Source organism: Xenopus tropicalis, chromosome 3 (assembly GCF_000004195.4).
Source record: "Xenopus tropicalis strain Nigerian chromosome 3, UCB_Xtro_10.0, whole genome shotgun sequence".
Lineage (NCBI taxonomy): Eukaryota > Metazoa > Chordata > Amphibia > Anura > Pipidae > Xenopus > Xenopus tropicalis.
The window spans coordinates 13,446,649-13,467,619 of record NC_030679.2 but is presented as its reverse complement, the minus strand read 5'-3'; the positions used below and the strand labels follow the sequence as shown (position 1 = coordinate 13,467,619).

Sequence of the window (20,971 nt, the reverse complement as noted above, 5' to 3'; positions counted from 1 at the left end):
CCAATACCCAAAAAATTTCATAAAAATTATATGTGTTGTATAGAGATTCCTGGCCTCCTAATTTATGGTCTACCACCATAAACCAACTTGACCATTATAACCAGCACCAGCAAAACCTCATATTATAGCTGTTGAATTTTAATTAATTCAGGCTTTGTACAAGTTAGATATGTTCCAGGAATAGCTTTGCCCCCATATAGATGTGCATTTGTTCTCCCTCAATAGTTTTCTAATACTAGTTGTAGGGTATTCTGTTTCTATTATTACACCACTAGGACAGCCCATGAAAAGGGCAACAAGATAATAAATGGCCTTCTGCTGTCTTAAAAGTAATGCAGATACAACTTAAGGTCCCCATACACGGGCCGATAGAAGCTGCCGATATCGGTCCCTTGGACGAGCGGACTAGCCAACCGATATCTGGCCTGAAATTGGCCAGATATCGATCGGCCAGGTTAGAAAATCCCGTCGGATCGGGGACCGCATCGGCTCGTTGATGCGGTCCCCGAACCGACTGCCCCATTGCCCCAGGGCCAAACGATCGAATTCACCTACATGCCTCCCCGATATCGCCACCCGTAGGTGGGGATATCGGGTGAAGATCCGCTCGCTTGGCGACATCGCCAAGCGAGTGGATCTGCCCGTGTATGGCCAGCTTTACTCCTCTCACTTGAATCATAACTGTTTAGGTCTTTGGCTTCTGAATAGCGTCCATATGTAAGTGTGCATACAGAAGCTTTTCAACCTCCTACTGGCCATAGTTTAGCAATAACCTTCCAGGCCCAGATCTGTTGGAAGGCCACAAAGGCCCAGGCCTAGAATAGCAAGTGGCCCACTGGCCACTAGGGAGCTGTACTGGCTACTGGGCTGGCTATCAAATCTCCTGACGCATGGTCTCAGTATAGCCTCTGTACATCCATTCTTTCTTGTATGAACAAGCATGTGGATGAGCAAGGGGAAGAATTGAGGACGGACCAGCTTAGGAAAGCGGTAAGTAAAATTCCATTCTTTGCCCCTTTTTTAGATATTAAAAGTACTTACATTATTTCCTCTGAAGAAGTAGATGAAACGCTCCTTCTTGTTGAAATAAGCCGCATCCACTGGACTTGGGATTCCTGGAAACACGTCGGCAATAGGCTGGGGATATTTGACTTTCCTCCAGTCCTCTGTAAATGCCCTGTCTTTGTCAGGGTCATAGCGCCAGACTTGGGTGCCTTTTAATAACAAGAGCAAGAACCACAACATTGTCACTTAAGTCAGGAAATAACAGAGGAAGGGTAATTGTTTCTGAAACACCAATCTTTACTCTTGAGCCCCAGAAACCAGTGAAACAGGTCTGTAATCAGGATATGATTTATATCCTCCCTGGCTGTACTTTAAAACACAGTCAAAATCTACCTGTTTAAACAAACACTGCTCATGAACAAGGTATATTTTTCCCTTATATATTACGGAATCCTTGAATCAAACCCTGTAAATGTGCAATCGCAACTGGGAAGTCTCCATGCTTGATGTAGCAAACAAGTCATATACACTCTGAAGTCACTGAAGTGAGTTTGTCTGATCAGCTGTATTACAGTTTAATGGATAACCCTGTGAGCCTATAAAAAGTCATCAGCGAGACCAAATTTCATAGATGGGGGATTTTAATTCCCTTCCAGGCTGCTGGATTTCTAAATAGAGGAATGATCACTGACCCTCTTCCCTGTGCGCCGACAGAAGCTCTTCCAGTACTAATTATCCTATGTAATGGAAATGGAATACGCTTTTTTTTATTTGTATCAACATTGTATATGGTCTAGCAGTGCAAGATTGCTTAACAAGTTAATTATTTTCTATTACTGTTTGTTCAGTGTGCAGTAACATTTGGTGCAGGGAGAGTAAATACCCATTAATTTATATGTAAAAGTTTCCTGTGATTAAGCTGCAGGTATTAGATATTAAAATACATGTATAAAATATGTATGTCTATTCCGAGACATTAGTCCTCATTTTAGAAGCCCCTCATACCCCTCATAAAATAGGGTGCAAAGCATTGCCTTGCCAGTTTTAGCTTTAGAAATTAGCTCCTAGAACTCCTATAATGAAGTGCAAAGAGTTGCACCTCCTTCTGAAAGTAGGGTGTATGTGCTTGGCAGCAATGTATTTCGTTTTAAGGCCAATTGCAGCTTCTGTTCAGGCTTGTTAACTATGTCCCATATGATGGAATGACTGAGGGCATAAATAACTGACAAAAAGACCATTGGCATAGGTAACCTATGGCACACCGTTTCATGCCTATTCCCATTAAAGGAACAGTAACACCAAAAAATGAAAGTGTATAAAAGTAACTAAAATATAATGTGCTGCTGCCCTGCACTGGTAAAAGTTGTGTGTTTACTTCGGAAAGTCTACTATAATTTATATAAATAAGCTGCTGTGTAGCCATGGAGGCAGCCGTTCAAAGGAGAAAAGGCACAGGCACATAGCAGATAACAGATAAAGCACTATTGTATTCTACAGAGCTTATCTGTTATCTGCTATGTAACCTGTGCCTTTTCTCCTTTTTTCCAGCTTGAATGGCTGCCCCCGGGGCTACACAGCAGCTTATTATATAAATTATAGTAGTGTTACTGTAGCAAACACACCGGTTTTACTAGTGCAGGGCAACAGTGCATTATATTTTTATTACTTTAAAGCTCTTTCATTTTTTGGTGTTACTGTTCCTTTAACCCTGAGCCTGCTGAGATTTGCAATTCTGAAGCAGCAAAAATCGCTGTTCTTGGCTTACTCTATGTAACAGGCAGAACTGACGAATTATGAGCCATCATAGTGAATTATATACCTTACCTTTGAAAAAGTACTGTGCATCAATGTTCCAAGTCCATACATGAACATAGGCATCAATGTCTTTATCTGGAATACCATTCCAGCCGCCTTTGATAGGAAGAGGGTCCCCAAATCGTGTTCGATTGCTCTTGTTCTCATACATCCAGTACCAATTTGTCTTAAAAAAATAAGTGTTAAATCGATAGACTGTTTCTCCGCGTGGAGTCCGTTCTTTCCTTATCCAATCAAAAACTGTGCTGAAGCTGCCATCACAGGCACCTGCAAATTAAACACATTTCAACACAATTTAATCAACAAATTCTAGTTATGTTGATTATCCATATGCGCATTTTAAAGATTGATAAAAAGTAGCCAGTAGATACTTTTAGTATTATTGTACATTTTATAGAAAATTAGATATAAAATCATGTAAAATTGTATATATTTCACACCTTTATAAATAAACATCTGTAACCATTTTGCTAAATGCCATTCAAGGTAACTAGTTTTGGCTGAACACTAAGCTGTTCTGCACTGGGAGATCGATTGTCTTCCTACTGTCAAGAGTTTTGGACGGGCTCAAAGTGGAGTTTATTTCTCTCCATGCCTAACTTAATATGTTACTATACACTATTTGTCGAGAATCATCCAGATACTGTATAAGGATATATCCTCAAACTGTCTCAGGAACCAATATCAGCACCACAAATAGTCACAGGGAGTGAGGGGGTTTTATGGATGATCAGATATGGATAACATCACCATGTGCAATGTCAAGTGTTGGCTGGAATGGTGCAAATGTCACTTACAATGCAAACACATCCTGTGGAGTGATAAATGGCATTTCACCATGTGCCAGTCGGATGGAAAGCCTAGGTTTGGGAGATGCCAGGGAGCACTACTTGCCTGAATGCATAATGGCAATAATAAAGTTTGTTGGAGAAGGAATAATGGTCTGGAGTTGTTCTCTATGCTTCAGGCTAAAACCTCCTGGTTCTATTGAAGGCAAACCTTATGGCTACAGAGTTCAATGACATTCTTGACAATTCTGTGCTAACTTCAACCCAACTGATCTTTTGTGGGATGCATTAGATCTCTGACTGTGAGCCAGGCCTAATACGCAACATCATTCTCACTAATGTTCTTGTGGCTAAATGGAAGCAAACCCCATCAACTATGTTTCAACATCTAGTAGGAACCAATTTAGAAGAGTAGGGAATTTTATAGCAGCCAATGGAAGACCAACTTCATATTAATCCTCTTTAGTTGAGGAATGCTAATCGTTATTTGATGTTGACACAAAACTCACCATATTTTTCCTGTACTGCTTTTCTGTCTTCCCAGTCAAGCTCAAAATGGCGCTCCTGAGGGATATAATTTGGCTGCATGACAGATCCTTCACGGTTTATATGGCTCAGTCCAAGGGCATGGCCAATCTCATGCACCGCAACCTGCAGCAAAGCATGTTGATGATCTTATTATGGGCTCTGGATCCTGACAGATACCCCTAATCAACAGATATGTTCACATACAACTAACCCATTCCCTGATAAATACATTGACAGTAAAGATATGAATACATTTTTACATCATTATACTTTTGAACAAATTGGCTGATAAATAAAATTCTATATGAAGAATAACTTATTGCCAAATGTTTTCTTAAACATGTAAAGCCTATATTTACCTACAATGTATATCAGTTGGGCATGTCTCCCCCACCCAAATGGCATCTTTTGTACTGCATATATCCCCTCCGCTTGCCAGCACCATCACATTTTTCTAAAGCAAATAGCAGCTTTCACCCAGCGGCCATTTTTCCACTGATACATAATCAGATACATTTAAAAACAGCATACACACACACAGACCCTTATTCAGCAAACATTTTTTTTTTTTTTGAAAGGTGCATTATATTAATTTTCATACAAAGAAAAACATAAAATAACACATTTTACAATGCAATGAGGAAAATGCATTGGTCTTTTATTCAGCAAACATTTCATCTGAACTTGCTCAGGAGAGAAAGTTAAGAGAAAAAAAATTGAAGCAGACAGCTAGAGCTGAGTTTCTATGGGAACCAGCAATGCCATCTCTTCACTGGCTGCTAGACTGGGGGGCGTGTTTAGTAATCTGAGCTTAGAACAACTGAGCATGCCCAGGAGCCAGAAGTCATTCCCGAGGCAGGGGCCGAGTGGGTTATAGGAGGAGAAGGAAATCTAAATGATGATGCTGCAACTATTACTATTACTACTATTAACCTCTTGACAACCAGAGTGACAGGTATTGAAAGATTTCAAGGAGGCTGTTCACTGATTACATTTTTGTGTATGGGGTTTACACGTCCTTGGCTTGGTTAGCTAGAATATGCCAGAACACACTTACCTTTAAAAGGCTGATTCCATGCTCACTGGATGGTCCAACAAAGTGTTCATCATCATCGAAATGAATATCCCCGAGGTACCAGGCATGAGCAAACTGCTGCCCCACCCCATCGAATGCCTGTGAGCAGCCAAGGTGCTGTCCTATAATGTGTAAATATTTGTAGTTTGAAAATAAGTTATGCCATGAATTAACTTACAGTTGCCCTTTATAATAACACTGCTGTAGAGATGGACCAGACTGCAGGTCAGTGAGATCAGTGAAATTTGGTCATTTTCACATTTGGTCAAGTTGTACAGGTATGGGATCCCTTATCCAGAGACCCATTATTCAGTTCCGAATTACAGAAAGGTAGACTGCATTATAAGCAAATAATTCTAATTTATAAAAATGATTCCCTTTTCTCTGTAATAATAAAACAGTACCTGTACTTGATCCCAACTAAGATATAATTACCCCTTATTGGGGGCAGAACAGCCCTATTGGGTTTATTAAATGGTTAAATGATTCCCTTTTCTCTGTAATAATAAAACAGTACCTGTACTTGATCCCAACTAAGATATAATTACCCCTTATTGGGGGCAGAACAGCCCTATTGGGTTTATTTAATGGTTAAATGATTCCCTTTTCTCTGTAATAATAAAACAGTACCTGTACTTGATCCCAACTAAGATATAATTACCCCTTATTGGGGGCAGAACAGTCCTATTGGGTTTATTTAATGGTTAAATGATTCCCTTTTCTCTGTAATAATAAAACAGTACCTGTACTTGATCCCAACTAAGATATAATTACCCCTTATTGGGGCAGAACAGCCCTATTGGGTTTATTTCATGGTTAAATGATTCCCTTTTCTCTGTAATAATAAAACAGTACCTGTACTTGATCCCAACTAAGATATAATTACCCCTTATTGGGGGCAGAACAGCCCTATTGGGTTTATTTAAGGGTTAAATGATTCCCTTTTCTCTGTAATAATAAAACAGTACCTGTACTTGATCCCAACTAAGATATAATTACCCCTTATTGGGGGCAGAACAGTCCTATTGGGTTTATTTAATGGTTAAATGATTCCCTTTTCTCTGTAATAATAAAATAGTACCTGTACTTGATCCCAACTAAGATATAATTACCCCTTATTGGGGGCAGAACAGCCCTATTGGGTTTATTTAAGGGTTAAATGATTCCCTTTTCTCTGTAATAATAAAACAGTACCTGTATTTGATCCCAACTAAGATATAATTACCCCTTATTGGGGGCAGAACAGCCCTATTGGGTTTATTTAATGGTTAAATGATTCCCTTTTCTCTGTAATAATAAAACAGTACCTGTACTTGATCCCAACTAAGATATAATTACCCCTTATTGGGGGCAGAACAATCCTATTGGGTTTATTTAATGGTTAAATGATTCCCTTTTCTCTGTAATAATAAAACAGTACCTGTACTTGACCCCAACTAAGATATAATTACCCCTTATTGGGGGCAGAACAGCCCTATTGGGTTTATTTAATGGTTAAATGATTCCCTTTTCTCTGTAATAAGTTTCCACAGCCTTGCCTGTGCTTGATCCTTCCCTTAAACTCTTGCTTCCAGAACTATGTGGCTGCCTCTGAAGGGCCCATTGGGGTGGTTGCAACTTTTCTATTATTGATGCTTGTGGAACTATATCAAAGTAATTTCTACAACAACATCTTTATAGCAAATTCAGCTTCTTTTGAGTGACTTGACTATTTAGTAAATGGGGTTTGAACCCAAAAAGACTGGGAACCTCTGCCCTAAGCTGACTTCCTTTGTGTGTCCACTGTCAGTTGACACACTGTACATACACAACTTTGTACAGCTGTCCATCATGGTACATGGCTCTATGTTATTTAAGAGGTATCTGGCCACTCCTCCCTGTAAAATCACTTATATGCCCAGATCATTCTCATTCCTCATCTTTCCTCAAGGACGCTTAATGAACTGGCTTTGCACACTGCAAAGCCAATGAGGAGCTTTCCTAACAGTACAACACACATATTGTATGTATAAGAGATCAAAGACTTAAATAATTACTGTACTTTGGAAATAACCAGCCCAATGCATCAAAACAATAATTGGATTGAGTTTACCTACCTGTTCCAAAGCCAATTCGAATATCTATATCATCTCCTGTGAGGTCCTCCACAAATAGAAGAGGGACAACCTCGCTCCACATACGGAAAGCCAAGGCAAGAATTGCCCTCTGTTGTTGTATGGTCAGCTGCATGCTGTACCCTTCTCCCATTAGCCTCCACTTCACCGTATTCCTTGAAAACCGTTTGGAATTGCTGCTTCCCATGGTGTCTTTGGCTTCTCTTTTTTGCCTGTAGTGTTCAACCATTTTAGAAAGGAAACTTCTCTTCCTCCGTTGAGTTGCACCAGCTTGTGAGCTATTGTGAGAGTTGCTGTCTGCATCCGTAAAACTTAGAGTTGCATTCTTGCGTCTTGATGCAACTTTGAAGTCAGGAACACCACAGCGTGGCTTGTTCATGGCTATCTTTGTAGCACTATCCAGGACTCCTGTAGCAGTTAGCCCGTTTGCATCCTGGAATTTTTTCAAGGAGTCTATGAAGGAAGGGTTTATCTCAGTTTCATTTTCACTTGAATTACTGACTCTAGGATGCTCCTCAGATTCTCCCTCTGATATCAGCTGGGAGACGTCTTGTGGTGCCAAATCATGTACAGGGAAATCTGTAAACGCTTGCTCCTCCCAATTTACAGGAGCAACCCAGCCATATTTTACAAGGTATTGCTGTGTAAATAAGTTGAAAGTAAACTCACATTGTTTAAATTAGCAAAATATTTATTTATATATTTGTGTAAATTTGTGTAAAAAAAAAATAGCATACAAAGACAGAAATTACAAGAATCCATCTGCTGTAGCTGTGCTGTATGAAAAATGGTCAATATGTGGCCATTTTATAAGGGTTTGTGTTGAGAGACCATATATTTTTTATGGCATATGTGTAAGTCAGATTCAGCAAAATGTGTAAACCCCTAAACAATTTTAAATGACACTTCCCACTCCTATCCCTAGTACAGATGTTATTCTGTTCCCCACATATCAGTACCAGTTTTGCTAGTCTGTAGGTTCTAGAGAAGATGTGGAAGTAGAAGATCAGCACTCCAGAACAGTACATTTTACTTTTCCAGGCCTATACTATGGATATTCAGTTGACCAGGTTAGTTGATAATAAATTACTTGGCCAGTCTGGTTGCTTAAGGGCAGTTTGTCCTCCTAGCAAGAGGTGGGGTGATCAAAAGGCATGACTGGAACTAAGCACTAGGCAAATCCATAATGGAGAAGGAGCTTGGAGTCCTTGTAGATAATAAACTTGGCTGTAGCAAGCAATGCCAGGCAGCAGCTGCAAGGGCAAACAGGGTTCTGAGCTGTATTAAAAGGGGTATAGATTCACGGGAGGAGGGGGTTATTCTTCCCCTTTACAGAGCGCTGGTAAGGCCCCATCTAGAATATGCTGTTCAGTTTTGGTCTCCAGTGCTCAAACGGGACATGATTGAGTTAGAGAGGGTCCAGAGAAGGGCAACTAAGCTGGTAAAGGGTATGGAAAGTCTCAGTTATGGGGAAAGACTGGCCAAGTTGGGTTGTTTACACTGTAAAAGTGGCACTTGATATGCTACTTATGTACAATTATATAAAGGAATCATATAATCATCTCTCTAATGCTTTTATATACCAGTAAGTCCTGCCAGCAGACAAGAGGTCACTCTGATAACAATAAAGGAGGAATGGAATTCTCTCCCTAAATCAAGTCCTACTGGCTGATACATTACATAGCTTTAAAAATGATTGCCATCTTGCGGTCAACGAGCAGTTAATCAGGTTATATAGGCATAAAAAGGTTAAACGTGATAGACGTGCCTTTTTTCAACCTAACTTGCTATGTTACTATGTAACACAACTTGACAGGGCTTAGCCTGATGCTCTTATAATGTTTTTTTGCATTCTCATAGAATGCATGCTTACTATGAATGGAAATTGCTGATGACATCTCAAGTCCCAGTCTCTTTAGATCAGTGGTTATGAAACTTGTTCAGTTTAAGCCCCAATTGAAGGTCCAACCCACGGCCAGGGCTCTACTTGAAGGTCCAACCTTTGGTTAGAGCCTCCCTTAGCTCATGAAATTGGTACAGATACACAAAAATATCAGTTTATCAATCTAGGATAGCAAATACATATTCACACAAAATCTCATCCTAAATGCCCTTCAAGCTGGAATTTTAGGGGTATTCTAGGAGAGCAAATGGCCATTCTCTAAATTTCTCATCCATCTTGGCCTTTATACTGGGCCCCACTAGCCACTGCTCTACTAGTGGGGCCAGCACTGCTGCTTTAGACCTATTAACCACTGGGTTTAATAAATGCTTGCACCCTTTCCAATCAATTTTGAAATAATTTTTCCATACCTATTGGTTGAATCAGGATTGTACATACCTATAATTCCCATTCCACTATATTGTGCCCTATCAGAGGCCATTATCTATAGATTTCCTTAGCAACAGCCCAATTTATATAATCTGTTAAGGGGAGCTACTGTTGTTGTGAAGTTTTTATATCAGGTATCATTCCTCACTACAAATGTGCTCTTCGTTGATCAGAAATTCCTTTTCTACAACTTTTAACCCTATCAAGGCAAACGGTTCTGTAGTTATGGTATTTGCTACCTATATTGTCATTACCTGGGCAGCCTCGGGGGTCAGGATCGCACCCGCATGTGGTATATTCTGCACATCAAAATCTGAGTGATCTCTGTTATGAAAGATTTTCTCCGAGTCACTCCATCCTGCGATCAGCATCAGGAAGATTATGGCGACTGTGACTGGCATCTTCCCTCGATGAGCAAACTGCTCCATTCGGTCCAAACTTGGCCTTATTCTATGTTAATGAGAAGTGCATCATGAATGTCTCTTAGTAATGAATGATAGTTTTCTTTTTGTGATTCCTAATTAAATTACACAGATATATAATTGCCATTATCTTCTAACCTTAATTCTGTCACAGGAGCTTAAAATCTAAAGGAGCCATTTTACGTGTATGTTGAAGGAAACCAAGTTGGAATCAAACTTAGGACTCCAGCGCTGCAAAAAAACATTGCTAACCAATAAGCCACCATGCCCATTATAAAATGAAAACCTGGGATGTGTTGGATCATGTCCCCAGTCTGCCCTGTCCTTGCCTAGTTATAACAATGACCTGTTCAACACCATCCATTTTGAAGTAGGATCAACTTAGGACAGTTTTCAAGTACGCAGTGAGAAGAGACGCTGGGGCCAATTCACTAAAGTGCGATAAAACATGAGCTATTTTTAGCGTGCGGTAAAAATTTTATTGTGTCTTAATTTTCGCAACTTTTCGCACGATTCACTATATGCATACTTGCACTATTTTACGTGCGATATTGCATGCGTTATTTAACTCGCGATGACTATTTTCAGTGGTATTTGATGGTACATGCGCTAAATAACGCACGCGAATAGTCGCCGCATATGAATAGTAGCTTAGAAATAGTGTATATAAATTGTCGCCGCATATAAATGGTAGCATATAAATGGTAGCATATAAATAGTAGCCACATATAAATGGTAGCATATAAATGGTAGCATATAAATAGTAGCCACATATAAATGGTAGCATATAAATGGTAGCATATAAATAGTAGCCACACATATAAATGGTAGCATATAAATGGTAGCATATAAATAGTAGCCACATATAAATGGTAGCATATAAATGGTAGATGCTTATAAATAGTAGCCACTAGTGATGAGCAAATGTGTTCTGGTTATCTTTGGTGAAAAATTAGCAAATCTTTCGAAAGATCCACAAAACGGCAAAAATGTTGTGCAGGCAAAAAAATTGTTGCCCGCAACTATTATTTTTTGACGCTTGTGTAAATTTTTGGACGTGCGGTGAATTTTTGCGTGGCAAATTTTTTCATGCGTTTTGCCATTGGCAGATTGTTTTGCGAAACAAATGAAAAAATTCGCCGCACGTCCAGACATTCTCTGCGAATCCATGCCTGGGAAACATTTCATCACTTGTAGCCGCATATAAATATGAATGAACGCACGCCATGTTAGCCATACACGCCACGGAAAATTACTGTATTAAAAATGAACATTTCGCTGCAAACTGGCAGCTAAGTCACTCTGGGGGAAACACAGACTTGAATAAATAACACTGTAAGTCCATATTTTGTTGCCAAAAGCTCATTTACTGTACTTTTCTATAATTTATCGCCTGGCTGTAGTAGGTGTTAATTTTTTCATAGCCTAATGCGATATTTAGCGCGCCTAAGTGTTTGTGAATCATGCGATCGTATTCTTTTCAGCACGGAAATTACTGCATGCGGTAAAACTAGCGCATGCGGTCGCACGAAAAATAATGCATGCGATATGGCGACTTAACGCACGCGATAATACTATGGTGAATCGCGCGCTAATTATCGTGGCTAATTTAACGCAAAAAGGCGTGCAATAAATTTTAGCACACTTTAGTGAATCAGCCCCACTGTCAAGACAAGGCTGAGCATGTTGTCTAAGCTACATGGTTGCAGGGCAGTCCTAGTTGGTATGGATTTCACACTATGTTATGTGGAGTCAGGTTTTCCTTATCAAGCTCAACTACTTCTGGACTGGGATTAAAAACACATTTTTGGGTTTAAGTACACTTTCGTCTTCTGAACCAATAATACTTTAGTCTGATGGATTAGCATCCCTTCTGGCATTTATGGGAATATTCATTTGGCCAGTCCATCCAGCTTGGATGATGGGGAGAATAATAAAATGAGCCTTTGTTAGGCAGGTACATAAATAGAAAGATATGAAAACAGTGTTAAGAAAAACAATTCATCTTCCAAATTGGAAAACTTTGCAGGTAGTTCTGACCTGGACCGCCCTACCGAAAAAAACTGGACAGGTGGCAATCCTAAACCCTAAATCCCAAAACCCTAAACGCCTTTTAATCATATAGAATAATATGACTCTTCAGCTTTAACTGATAATATTATCTCTATTATATTTTAGACTTGATTACAGATTTTGGAACATTTTTTGGGACCATGCCCAAAATTTATTTATCACCTTTGCCTACCCAACAAGCTTTCTTCAAAAGAAACATACCCATTGGTTGGGGTTATCTTTACCTTGAATACACAGTAAATTATAATGGAACAACATACAAAGTGCTAGAACAGGGCTGTCCAACTGGCGGCCCGCGGTACCCCTCTGTGTGGCCCCCACCTGTCTGGCTGCCTTGACTGCTTACATTTGTGTAAGTGTTAAATGGTATCAGTACTGAGATTACTTGGCCCCCTGCATTGTTCACACCTTAGATTCAGACTGTAACCCACCTGTGTCGTTTAAGCACATGACCACCTGTACTGTTCACACCTTTTAGTTTCTGCATTGTTCACGCCTCAAGCTCAGACTGTAAGTCCCCACATTGTTCACCTGTTCACACCTCAGACAGAGTGTAGGAGCAGTGCCAGCATTGTGTCATTGTATGTACTGTCTGCCCTATGCACACAGAGGCAGAGTATGGCACACACAGGCAGCATAGTGCAGGCAGAGTATGGCACACACAGGCAGCATAGGGAAGGCAGAGTATGGCACACACAGGCAGGGTAGGGCAGGCACAGTATGGCACACACAAGCAGCATAGGGCAGGCAGAGTATGGCACACACAGGCGGGGTAGGGCAGGCAGAGTATGGCACACACAGGCAGCATAGGGCAGGCAGAGTATGGCACACACAGGTAGGGTAGGTAGAGTATGGCACACACAGGCAGCATAGGGCACACAGAGTATGGCACACACGGGCAGCATAGGGCAGGCAGAGTATGGCACACACAGGCAGGGTAGGGCAGGCAGAGTATGGCACACACAGGCAGCATGGGGTAGGCAGAGTATGGCACACACAGGCAGCATAGGGCAGGCAGAATATGGCACACACAGGCAGCATAGGGCAGGCAGAGTATGGCGCACACACAGCCAGCATAGGACAGGCAGAATATGACACACACAGGCAGCATAGGGCACACAGAGTATGGCACACACAGGCAGAATATGGCACACACAGGCAGAATAGGGCAGGCAGAGTATGGCACACACAGGCAGCATAGGGCAGGCAGAATATGGCACACACAGGCATACATGAAGGGTTATATCCCTATAGTGAGCACCAACCATTTGTGTTTTTGCTGTGCTACCACCATTAGTGTGGGTATGGTCTTAAAAGCTCTTGTGATAGCATGGATGTGATTTGAAGTGGGTGCGGTTAAAAAAAAGGGAGTGGTCAAAACTGGCTTCCATTATCGACCCTTCACCATGTAGGCCAGAAAAATTGTCCAGAAGTTGGACAGCACTGTGCTAGAACATTTCTTGCCCACGTTGGGATAAGTATTGGCAAGATTAATTTGGAAAACCATATGGGATTCTAAGATTGACGTGACGATTGTGGGAAAAAAAGGAAAGCTTTTAAGAAATATAAGTCAGAGGGGACAGTAGCTGCGTTTAATGAATATAAACACTATAACAAGTGTTGTAAAACAGCAATCCGGAAGGCAAAGATAGAAAATGAGGAGCGCATCGCGGCCGAGGCCAAGACTAACCCCAAAAAGTTTTTTAAGTATATTAATAGTAAAAAGATGCAGGTTGAGGGTGTGGCCCCATTGAGTTATAATAACAATATGGTTACAGCGGATACAGAAAAGGCAGATGTGCTTAACCAGTTCTTTTCTTCTGTGTATACAGTAGAGGAGCCAGTGGGCCAAGTCTCACCCAATAGCTTCACTGTTGCCTCAGCTCCAACTACACAGTGGTTGGCACAGGATATGGTGCTTAAAGGGTTACACACGATAAATGTAAACAAGGCACCTGGGCCAGATGGAATACACCCTCGGGTACTGAGAGAGCTAGGGGCAGAATTGCAGTGGCCCTTGTTTCTGATATTCTCAGACTCTCTTTCATCAGGTATGGTACCTAGTGATTGGAAGAAGGCGAATGTCACTCCCATATTTAAAAAGGGAATAAGATCTCAGCCTGGCAATTATAGGCCTGTAAGTTTGACATCCGTGGTGGGCAAGTTATTTGAAGGCTTGTTAAGGGATCACATTCAAAATTATGTAGTGGAGAATGGCATTATGAGCAGTAATCAGCATGGCTTTATGAAGGACAGGTCATGTCAGACCAATTTAATTGCTTTTTATGATGAGGTAAGTAAGAAGCTGGACAGTGGGGATGCAGTAGATATAATCTATTTGGATTTTGCCAAAGCATTTGATACCGTTCCCCACAAACGACTGCTTTCTAAGCTAAGGTCTATTGGTCTTAGTGAAGTCGTTTGCACATGGATAGAAAACTGGCTACAGGATCGGGTACAGAGGGTGGTTGTTAATGGCACATTCTCTACTTGGAGTAAGGTTCTCAGTGGGGTCCCTCAGGGTTCTGTACTGGGTCCACTTTTGTTTAATTTGTTCATAAATGACTTAGGGGAGGGTATTATGAGTAATGTATCAGTGTTTGCAGATGACACAAAACTCTGCAGACCAGTCAATTCTATCCAGGATGTGACATCCCTGCAGCAGGATCTTGACCAACTGGCAATCTGGGCAGCTAAGTGGCAGATGAGATTTAATGTGGATAAATGTAAGGTCATGCACCTGGGATGTAAAAATATGCAAGCCCCGTATAACCTTAATGGGACTGCACTAGGCAAATCCATAATGGAGAAGGATCTTGGAGTCCTTGTAGATAATAAACTTGGCTGTAGCAAGCAATGCCAGGCAGCAGCTGCAAGGGCAAACAAGGTTCTGAGCTGTATTAAAAGGGGTATAGATTCACGGGAGGAGGGGGTTATTCTTCCCCTTTACAGAGCACTGGTAAGGCCCCATCTAGAATATGCTGTTCAGTTTTGGTCTCCAGTGCTCCAACGGGACATTATTGAGCTAGAGAGGGTCCAGAGAAGGGCAACTAAGCTGGTAAAGGGTATGGAAAGTCTCGGTTATGAAGAAAGACTGGCCAAGTTGGGTCTGTTTACACTGGAGAAGAGGCGCTTAAGAGGTGACATGATAACTATGTATAAATATATAAGGGGATCATATAATAACCTCTCTAATGTTTTATTTACCAGTAGGTCCTTCCAACGGACACGAGGGCACCCACTCCGTTTAGAAGAAGGGAGGTTCCATTTAAATATTCGGAAAGGATTTTTTACAGTGAGAGCTGTGAAGTTGTGGAATTCCCTCCCCGAATCAGTCGTGCTGGCTGATACATTATATAGCTTTAAGAAGGGGCTGGATGGATTCTTAGCAAGTGAGGGAATACAGGGTTATGGGAGATAGCTCTTAGTACAAGTTGATACAGGGACTGGCCCGATTGCCATCTTGGAGTCAGGAAGGAATTTTTTCCCCTCTGAGGCAAATTAGAGAGGCTTCAGATGGGGTTTTTTGCCTTCCTCTGGATCAACTTGTAGTTAGGCAGGTTAGGTATAGGCATTATGGTTGAACTTGATGGACGTATGTCTTTTTTCAACCCAACTTACTATGTTACTATGTTACTATGTAATCATTGATTGCTATGTCATAGCCCCGCCCTGTGACAGGTGGCAACTCTAGTCCAGATCCATGCATTTTACCTATACTACAGATCTGCCTGACCCATTAGCTCTTCCCTGGTTCCTCTCTGAGGTCCACTTTTGTGTTGAGGCAGGTGGTGGTAAACAGCACTAAAGACAGATTCATCTCATTGGCTAGCCTGTCTGCAGAACTGGTTGTGAATATTCTTCTGCTAACGATGACTTGTGGAAAAGAACATGAGCAGCCACCAGAAGTTTACTTGCATATTATTAAAGGCTAGACCTACTGTGGAAGGTAAGACAGATTTGTTATGCTGTGCTACTGATTGGCTAGGGTTGGTAGTGATAGGATAATGGAGCCCTAGCAGAAATAAAAAGCAACAGCGCTGTTTCTATTGCCCTAGGTCTGGTACTACATACTGTACAGTCCTTTCCACAGATCTGCCTATGCTCTTCATCAAGGAAACCTAAAATGTATTGCACCAGCATCCTCGCTAAGATCTGATTAATATTTCTAGTGTTATTTGCTGCCACTTTACATTAGTCAGTACTACAAATGAGGTTCTCAAGCTGGCCAGACATAAACTCAGCATCAAGGAGAGGGCAAGGTGCCCTCAAAACCTGATGCAGTTGCATTCAACAGGCTCAGAGTGGCAATCTGTGGATACTGGCAAATGCCAGAGAGGCTGCTGTAAGATGCCATTGACAGTCACTATTTATTGGGCTGGTGGGTGGGCAGTTTGGGCCTATTGGGTGGGCCTATTGGGTCTATTTTGTATCCCATTCTGGACCCGTCATTCATTGTCACCATTTCGAAAGAAAAATCTTGTTGGCCAATGATCTCCATGAACCACTGGGCCATTTACCTTTGTGTTTGTATCATACTTAATCCAGTTGTTCATTCTGTGGGCCTAGAAGGTTGCCCAACATTTGATTGTGTATAGCCAGCATAATGTGCCATGTCCAGCACAGATGGCGCACACAATGACCATGGTAATTGCTGTTATAATTTGTTTTATTCGCACAATTTCAATTGACATTATCTAGTGAGATCAGAACGGATACTGCATTCTTCCCAGATGATAGTTTCGGTAAACAACTGAAACACAAACCAAAAACTGCACAAATTATTATTATCTTTTATTAATATAGCAACAACATATTCCAAATTGAGATTATACATCTTTCCTATCAGTCCCCACCCCTTTGCAATTACAAACTAAGAACTCTATCACATTCACACACCTACTATTAAAGTGGTTACAAAACTGTGGTGCTGGACCCCTAGGAGGGCACAGACCATTAAGTAGGGGGTTTCAGAATAAATGCCATTTGGGGTGAACACTTATTTTTTTGCCCTAGAATGCTTGGTACTGTATAGTGTTGATATATCTCTCACTGTGTTATAAGCCTGACCAAATGATGGACCTCAACCTGATCTGAAAGAGGTCCAACAACCATTGCACTATGACAGCTGTAAGTCTGGGGCTGCTTGCCGCTTGAGTTTACAACTTCGGAGCAGGTCCAAAGGGGGCCACATCACTAGTTACCAGAGGTGGCTTTTTGCTGCCCCTGGTAACTGGCCAGCAGGAGCGGCCGTGCATGGTCAATTCTATCACAAGAAAAATAAAGTTGCCTTGTGGTTCCATTGGCATGCTGCTATCTGTTCTATGTACACAGAGAGCTTGGCACACTCCTATGTTTGGGAAGATGGGCAGCACCAGCATCAGATTTTTGTATGGCTGTTTATGCAACTGAACTGCTCAGACAGGGGAGTGATGAGACCACAATCATGCCAAAACAAATTCCTGACAAAAACCATTTCTGGATCGGGGATGGCGCTACTCTGCACATACAAAAATCGACCTTACAAACACTCTCTCAGAGCATCCAACAAATCATTCTCTATAACTGCTATAAACAAACTGCAAGCAGGAATTCCTGATAAGTGCAGTTTCGTCTGACTGATATCCTGTGCCCTCTGAAATATGTCCAGTTATAGCTCTGTTTGATGACACTGCCTCCATTAGTTTTGAGCAGCTAAGCTCCCTGGCTGGAGCAAAAAAAAACCAAAAACTTATGTGTGTGTATTTGTGTGTGTGGAGGAAATTGCCACTTGTAAGAAACAAAGCTGCCTAGAAACTATTACACCTTGTAGGAAATGTGCTGCCAGAAGTCAAAAGGTGCAGAATAGGGCAACATGTAACTCTATAATTGTCTTGCACTAAAACACCAGTGGTTCGGAGCTGAGTATACCATATAGGCACTGGTGGGCCCATCCGAGGTACCTATATGGTAAATGCAGAATTTACTTTAAAAAAAATTCCCCTAGATAGTTGCTAAATCCAGTGGCAGAGCTGAGGTGAAGAGGGATTGCATCTTTGTGTCCTGTGATTGGTGCATTCGCAGGACAGACGAGCTTCCCACCAGTTGCAGAGAGATAGGGATTTGTATCTAGGGCAGTACCGGGCCTAAATACACCCCTTTGGTTGCCACCGCTATGCTCAATGAGGTGCATGTTGTGAAGGGCAGGTGGATCAAGGAGCCCTGGAATAAAAGACAAGGAAAGGGACGATCGCTGGCTGTGCCAAGTTGGTAGGCTCCCCGCTCCCAAGTAATTCTAGTCAGTTGCTTCAGATTCAAGGCTACTCTTCTTTTCAAAAATGTGCCATGTGGTATAGTTGTCTCCTATATTCCATACCACCATACTCTTACAGCATCCTTTGGTTTTGCACAACTGCATAACAGCGAATTTCTCTAGGGTCTAAGAATTACTGGGGGTGGTCCCCCTACCAACATGGCATGACCCAGTTATTCTACCTTTCCTTGTCGTTCAACACATTCCTTGAGGAGATATCACTTCCAGGGCATACAGCTAATTAATTGCCAAATGCCACAGTGGCAATAACTCTTTGGCTCAAGCAAAAACTTAATGGGTGGCCAAAATGGTAATGAAAACTAAACTGTGCTAAACTGAGTATTCTGGTTTCACTGGTACTATATTTATTAAATACCTGTGTAGAAGTAAATATTATAAAAATAAATAAACCAAACTTAAGATAACAATACACGTGGGTAAAGCTTGTTAAGGCTCTATGGCTGTCTTTAGAAAGAGCAGAGCAGCCAACGAAAGCCCCTCCTCCACTTCTTTCGAAAGAGCAAAGTGATTTATGAGCAGTTACATACAGATTAATAGCTGGGCTCCCTTATGTTTATTAGAGAGCACTTAGTGATGGAAGTGGAGCTGACAAGGTAAGTGGGAGGACTAATGGTAACATAAACAGAAAGCTGTTGAGGTCTGTCTATGGTGCAGATTTACCTATGGGTAAATGCCTTGTGCCAGACCACTGTCCCATTTTCTTTCCCCCAGCACTTGGCAGGCCACTCATTATAGAGGAAAAAATATAATTAAAAATAAAGGGGTAGATGTATGATTACTGGCTCTTATAGTTACTGCTTATACCACCCACAGACTTGCATTAAAATGAACTGTTTATCAGATATTACAGCTCAGTCTTTGCTCCTTGGATGGGCCTCGGGGACGCACTATCACTTAAAATAAACTAAATGGGATGTTGCCATCCCTGCTGTTCTCATGTGAAAGTGAAACAAAGCCGGCCACTGGCACACAGAGTAAATACGAAAGATTTATTGACTTGTAATACAGCTTTTGGTACATGCCTGCAATATTTCATTCTGCTGCAGTACAAAGAGTGATCCTCCTGCTTTCTTAGTTTATATTTGTTATGCCGATTTCCAAATTGTACAAATTGTTCTGCTCAGCCATATTTTTCTTTGCCCTGTAGTCAACAGGTTGCCCAACTCTGCTATATATGTATACTTATACAGAGATGAGATATATCAATACATAGAAGAATATTCTGCAGCAAAGCGAACTGCTAAAGTGCTAAAGTTCTGCACGCAGTGTAGGACTGGCCCACTAGAATACCAGGCAAACTCCCGGTGGGCCCAGGGGCTAGTGAGCCCTCCTGCTCCTGACCATTTGGCCTGTTTCATGCTCATTCCCTATTTCTGAATGGGAAGAAAGAGGAGAAATAGATGGAAGAATAGATGCTAGCATGTAAATAAAAGAGACTAGGAGAATAAAGAGGAAAGGAGGAAAAATAGTTTGGAGAGTGGGCCTGTGGTCTAAGATTTTTTGGTGGGCCCCTGAGGTCCCAGTCCGTCACTGTCTGCACGGGTCCGGTTGGGCAGACCTGTGGACCTGCTGACCTGCATCCCAGCCCGCACTTGCCACCCAATATGTCCCCCTACCCAGACCAGCTACCTGGACTCCATCTTGGGACCCGCAAAACTGGAAGTGATCTCACTCCAAATCCAGATCAGAAGGGTAAGGAAAACAAAATGATTGTATTCCCAGGGGATAGTGAGAGGGACCACTCCTGCACCATAGCCAGGTCTGAAACCTGACTCCTTTGCGGGTATTCCATGTGTACCCAACCAGATACAGGACTTTATTTTGTGCCCTATTCTGTAAAACAAGTGTAACCTGCATATTTATACAAACCTTCATATTTTTTAATTAATAGATTCTGCATTGTTTCACTATAGGTTCCACAATCTGTATAAAAGTTGTTGTGGTTTCATAAAAGCCATGGAACGCTAAATGATTCATTCACCCTTTTTATATTCCGTTTTTTTTTTAAATAAATAAGTAGACACGCTTTTATAAAAAGAGAGTTTAGTCATTGTAGAAAAAAACCACAAAACAATTACCCAAATCTAAATGCCTACCCCCATTTGTTACAATACACCAGATCCCATGACACAAATGGCGACACTAAGCACAGATGATGATTGATGACTAAGCTCCTTTTATAAAGATGTATGTTGCAGGATATTCATGCCTCGTGTACTATATACATGTAGATAATATTAATCATAATTTAATTCTGTAGTAGCAGCAAGTTCTGAAGCACAAGCAGGCAAGGGTTACAGAATAAAAGCACATATACTCTTTATTTATATTAAAAAGAGGATAAAACTTTCAGCTGAAATATAAAAAGCTGTTATTACTTTTTAGTAGTCAATAACTCTTCAAAAGGGGGCTTCTTGTTTACATCAACGCTAATATTGCCCGTCCTTTGGCTGATATTAACAGCTTAATCCCATTAAAAGTATAACTCTAAGTTCTAGATAAGTCC

General features: G+C 41.2%; 1 protein-coding gene across 1 annotated transcript in view; it reads right to left on the bottom strand.

The window, feature by feature from the left end:
* The window catches only part of LOC100492075 (matrix metalloproteinase-21), a 40,867-nt gene that overhangs the window by 2,695 nt on the left and 17,201 nt on the right, over positions 1-20,971 (bottom strand). The window contains exons 2-7 of the mRNA XM_002939607.4: positions 9,912-10,107; positions 7,308-7,965; positions 5,194-5,333; positions 4,118-4,259; positions 2,830-3,087; positions 1,042-1,214 (exon numbers count right to left, since the gene is read on the bottom strand). Coding sequence (XP_002939653.2) covers positions 1,042-1,214; positions 2,830-3,087; positions 4,118-4,259; positions 5,194-5,333; positions 7,308-7,965; positions 9,912-10,085 — 1,545 coding nt within the window. The 5' untranslated portion in view covers positions 10,086-10,107. The remainder of the gene's footprint in view (positions 1-1,041; positions 1,215-2,829; positions 3,088-4,117; positions 4,260-5,193; positions 5,334-7,307; positions 7,966-9,911; positions 10,108-20,971) is intronic.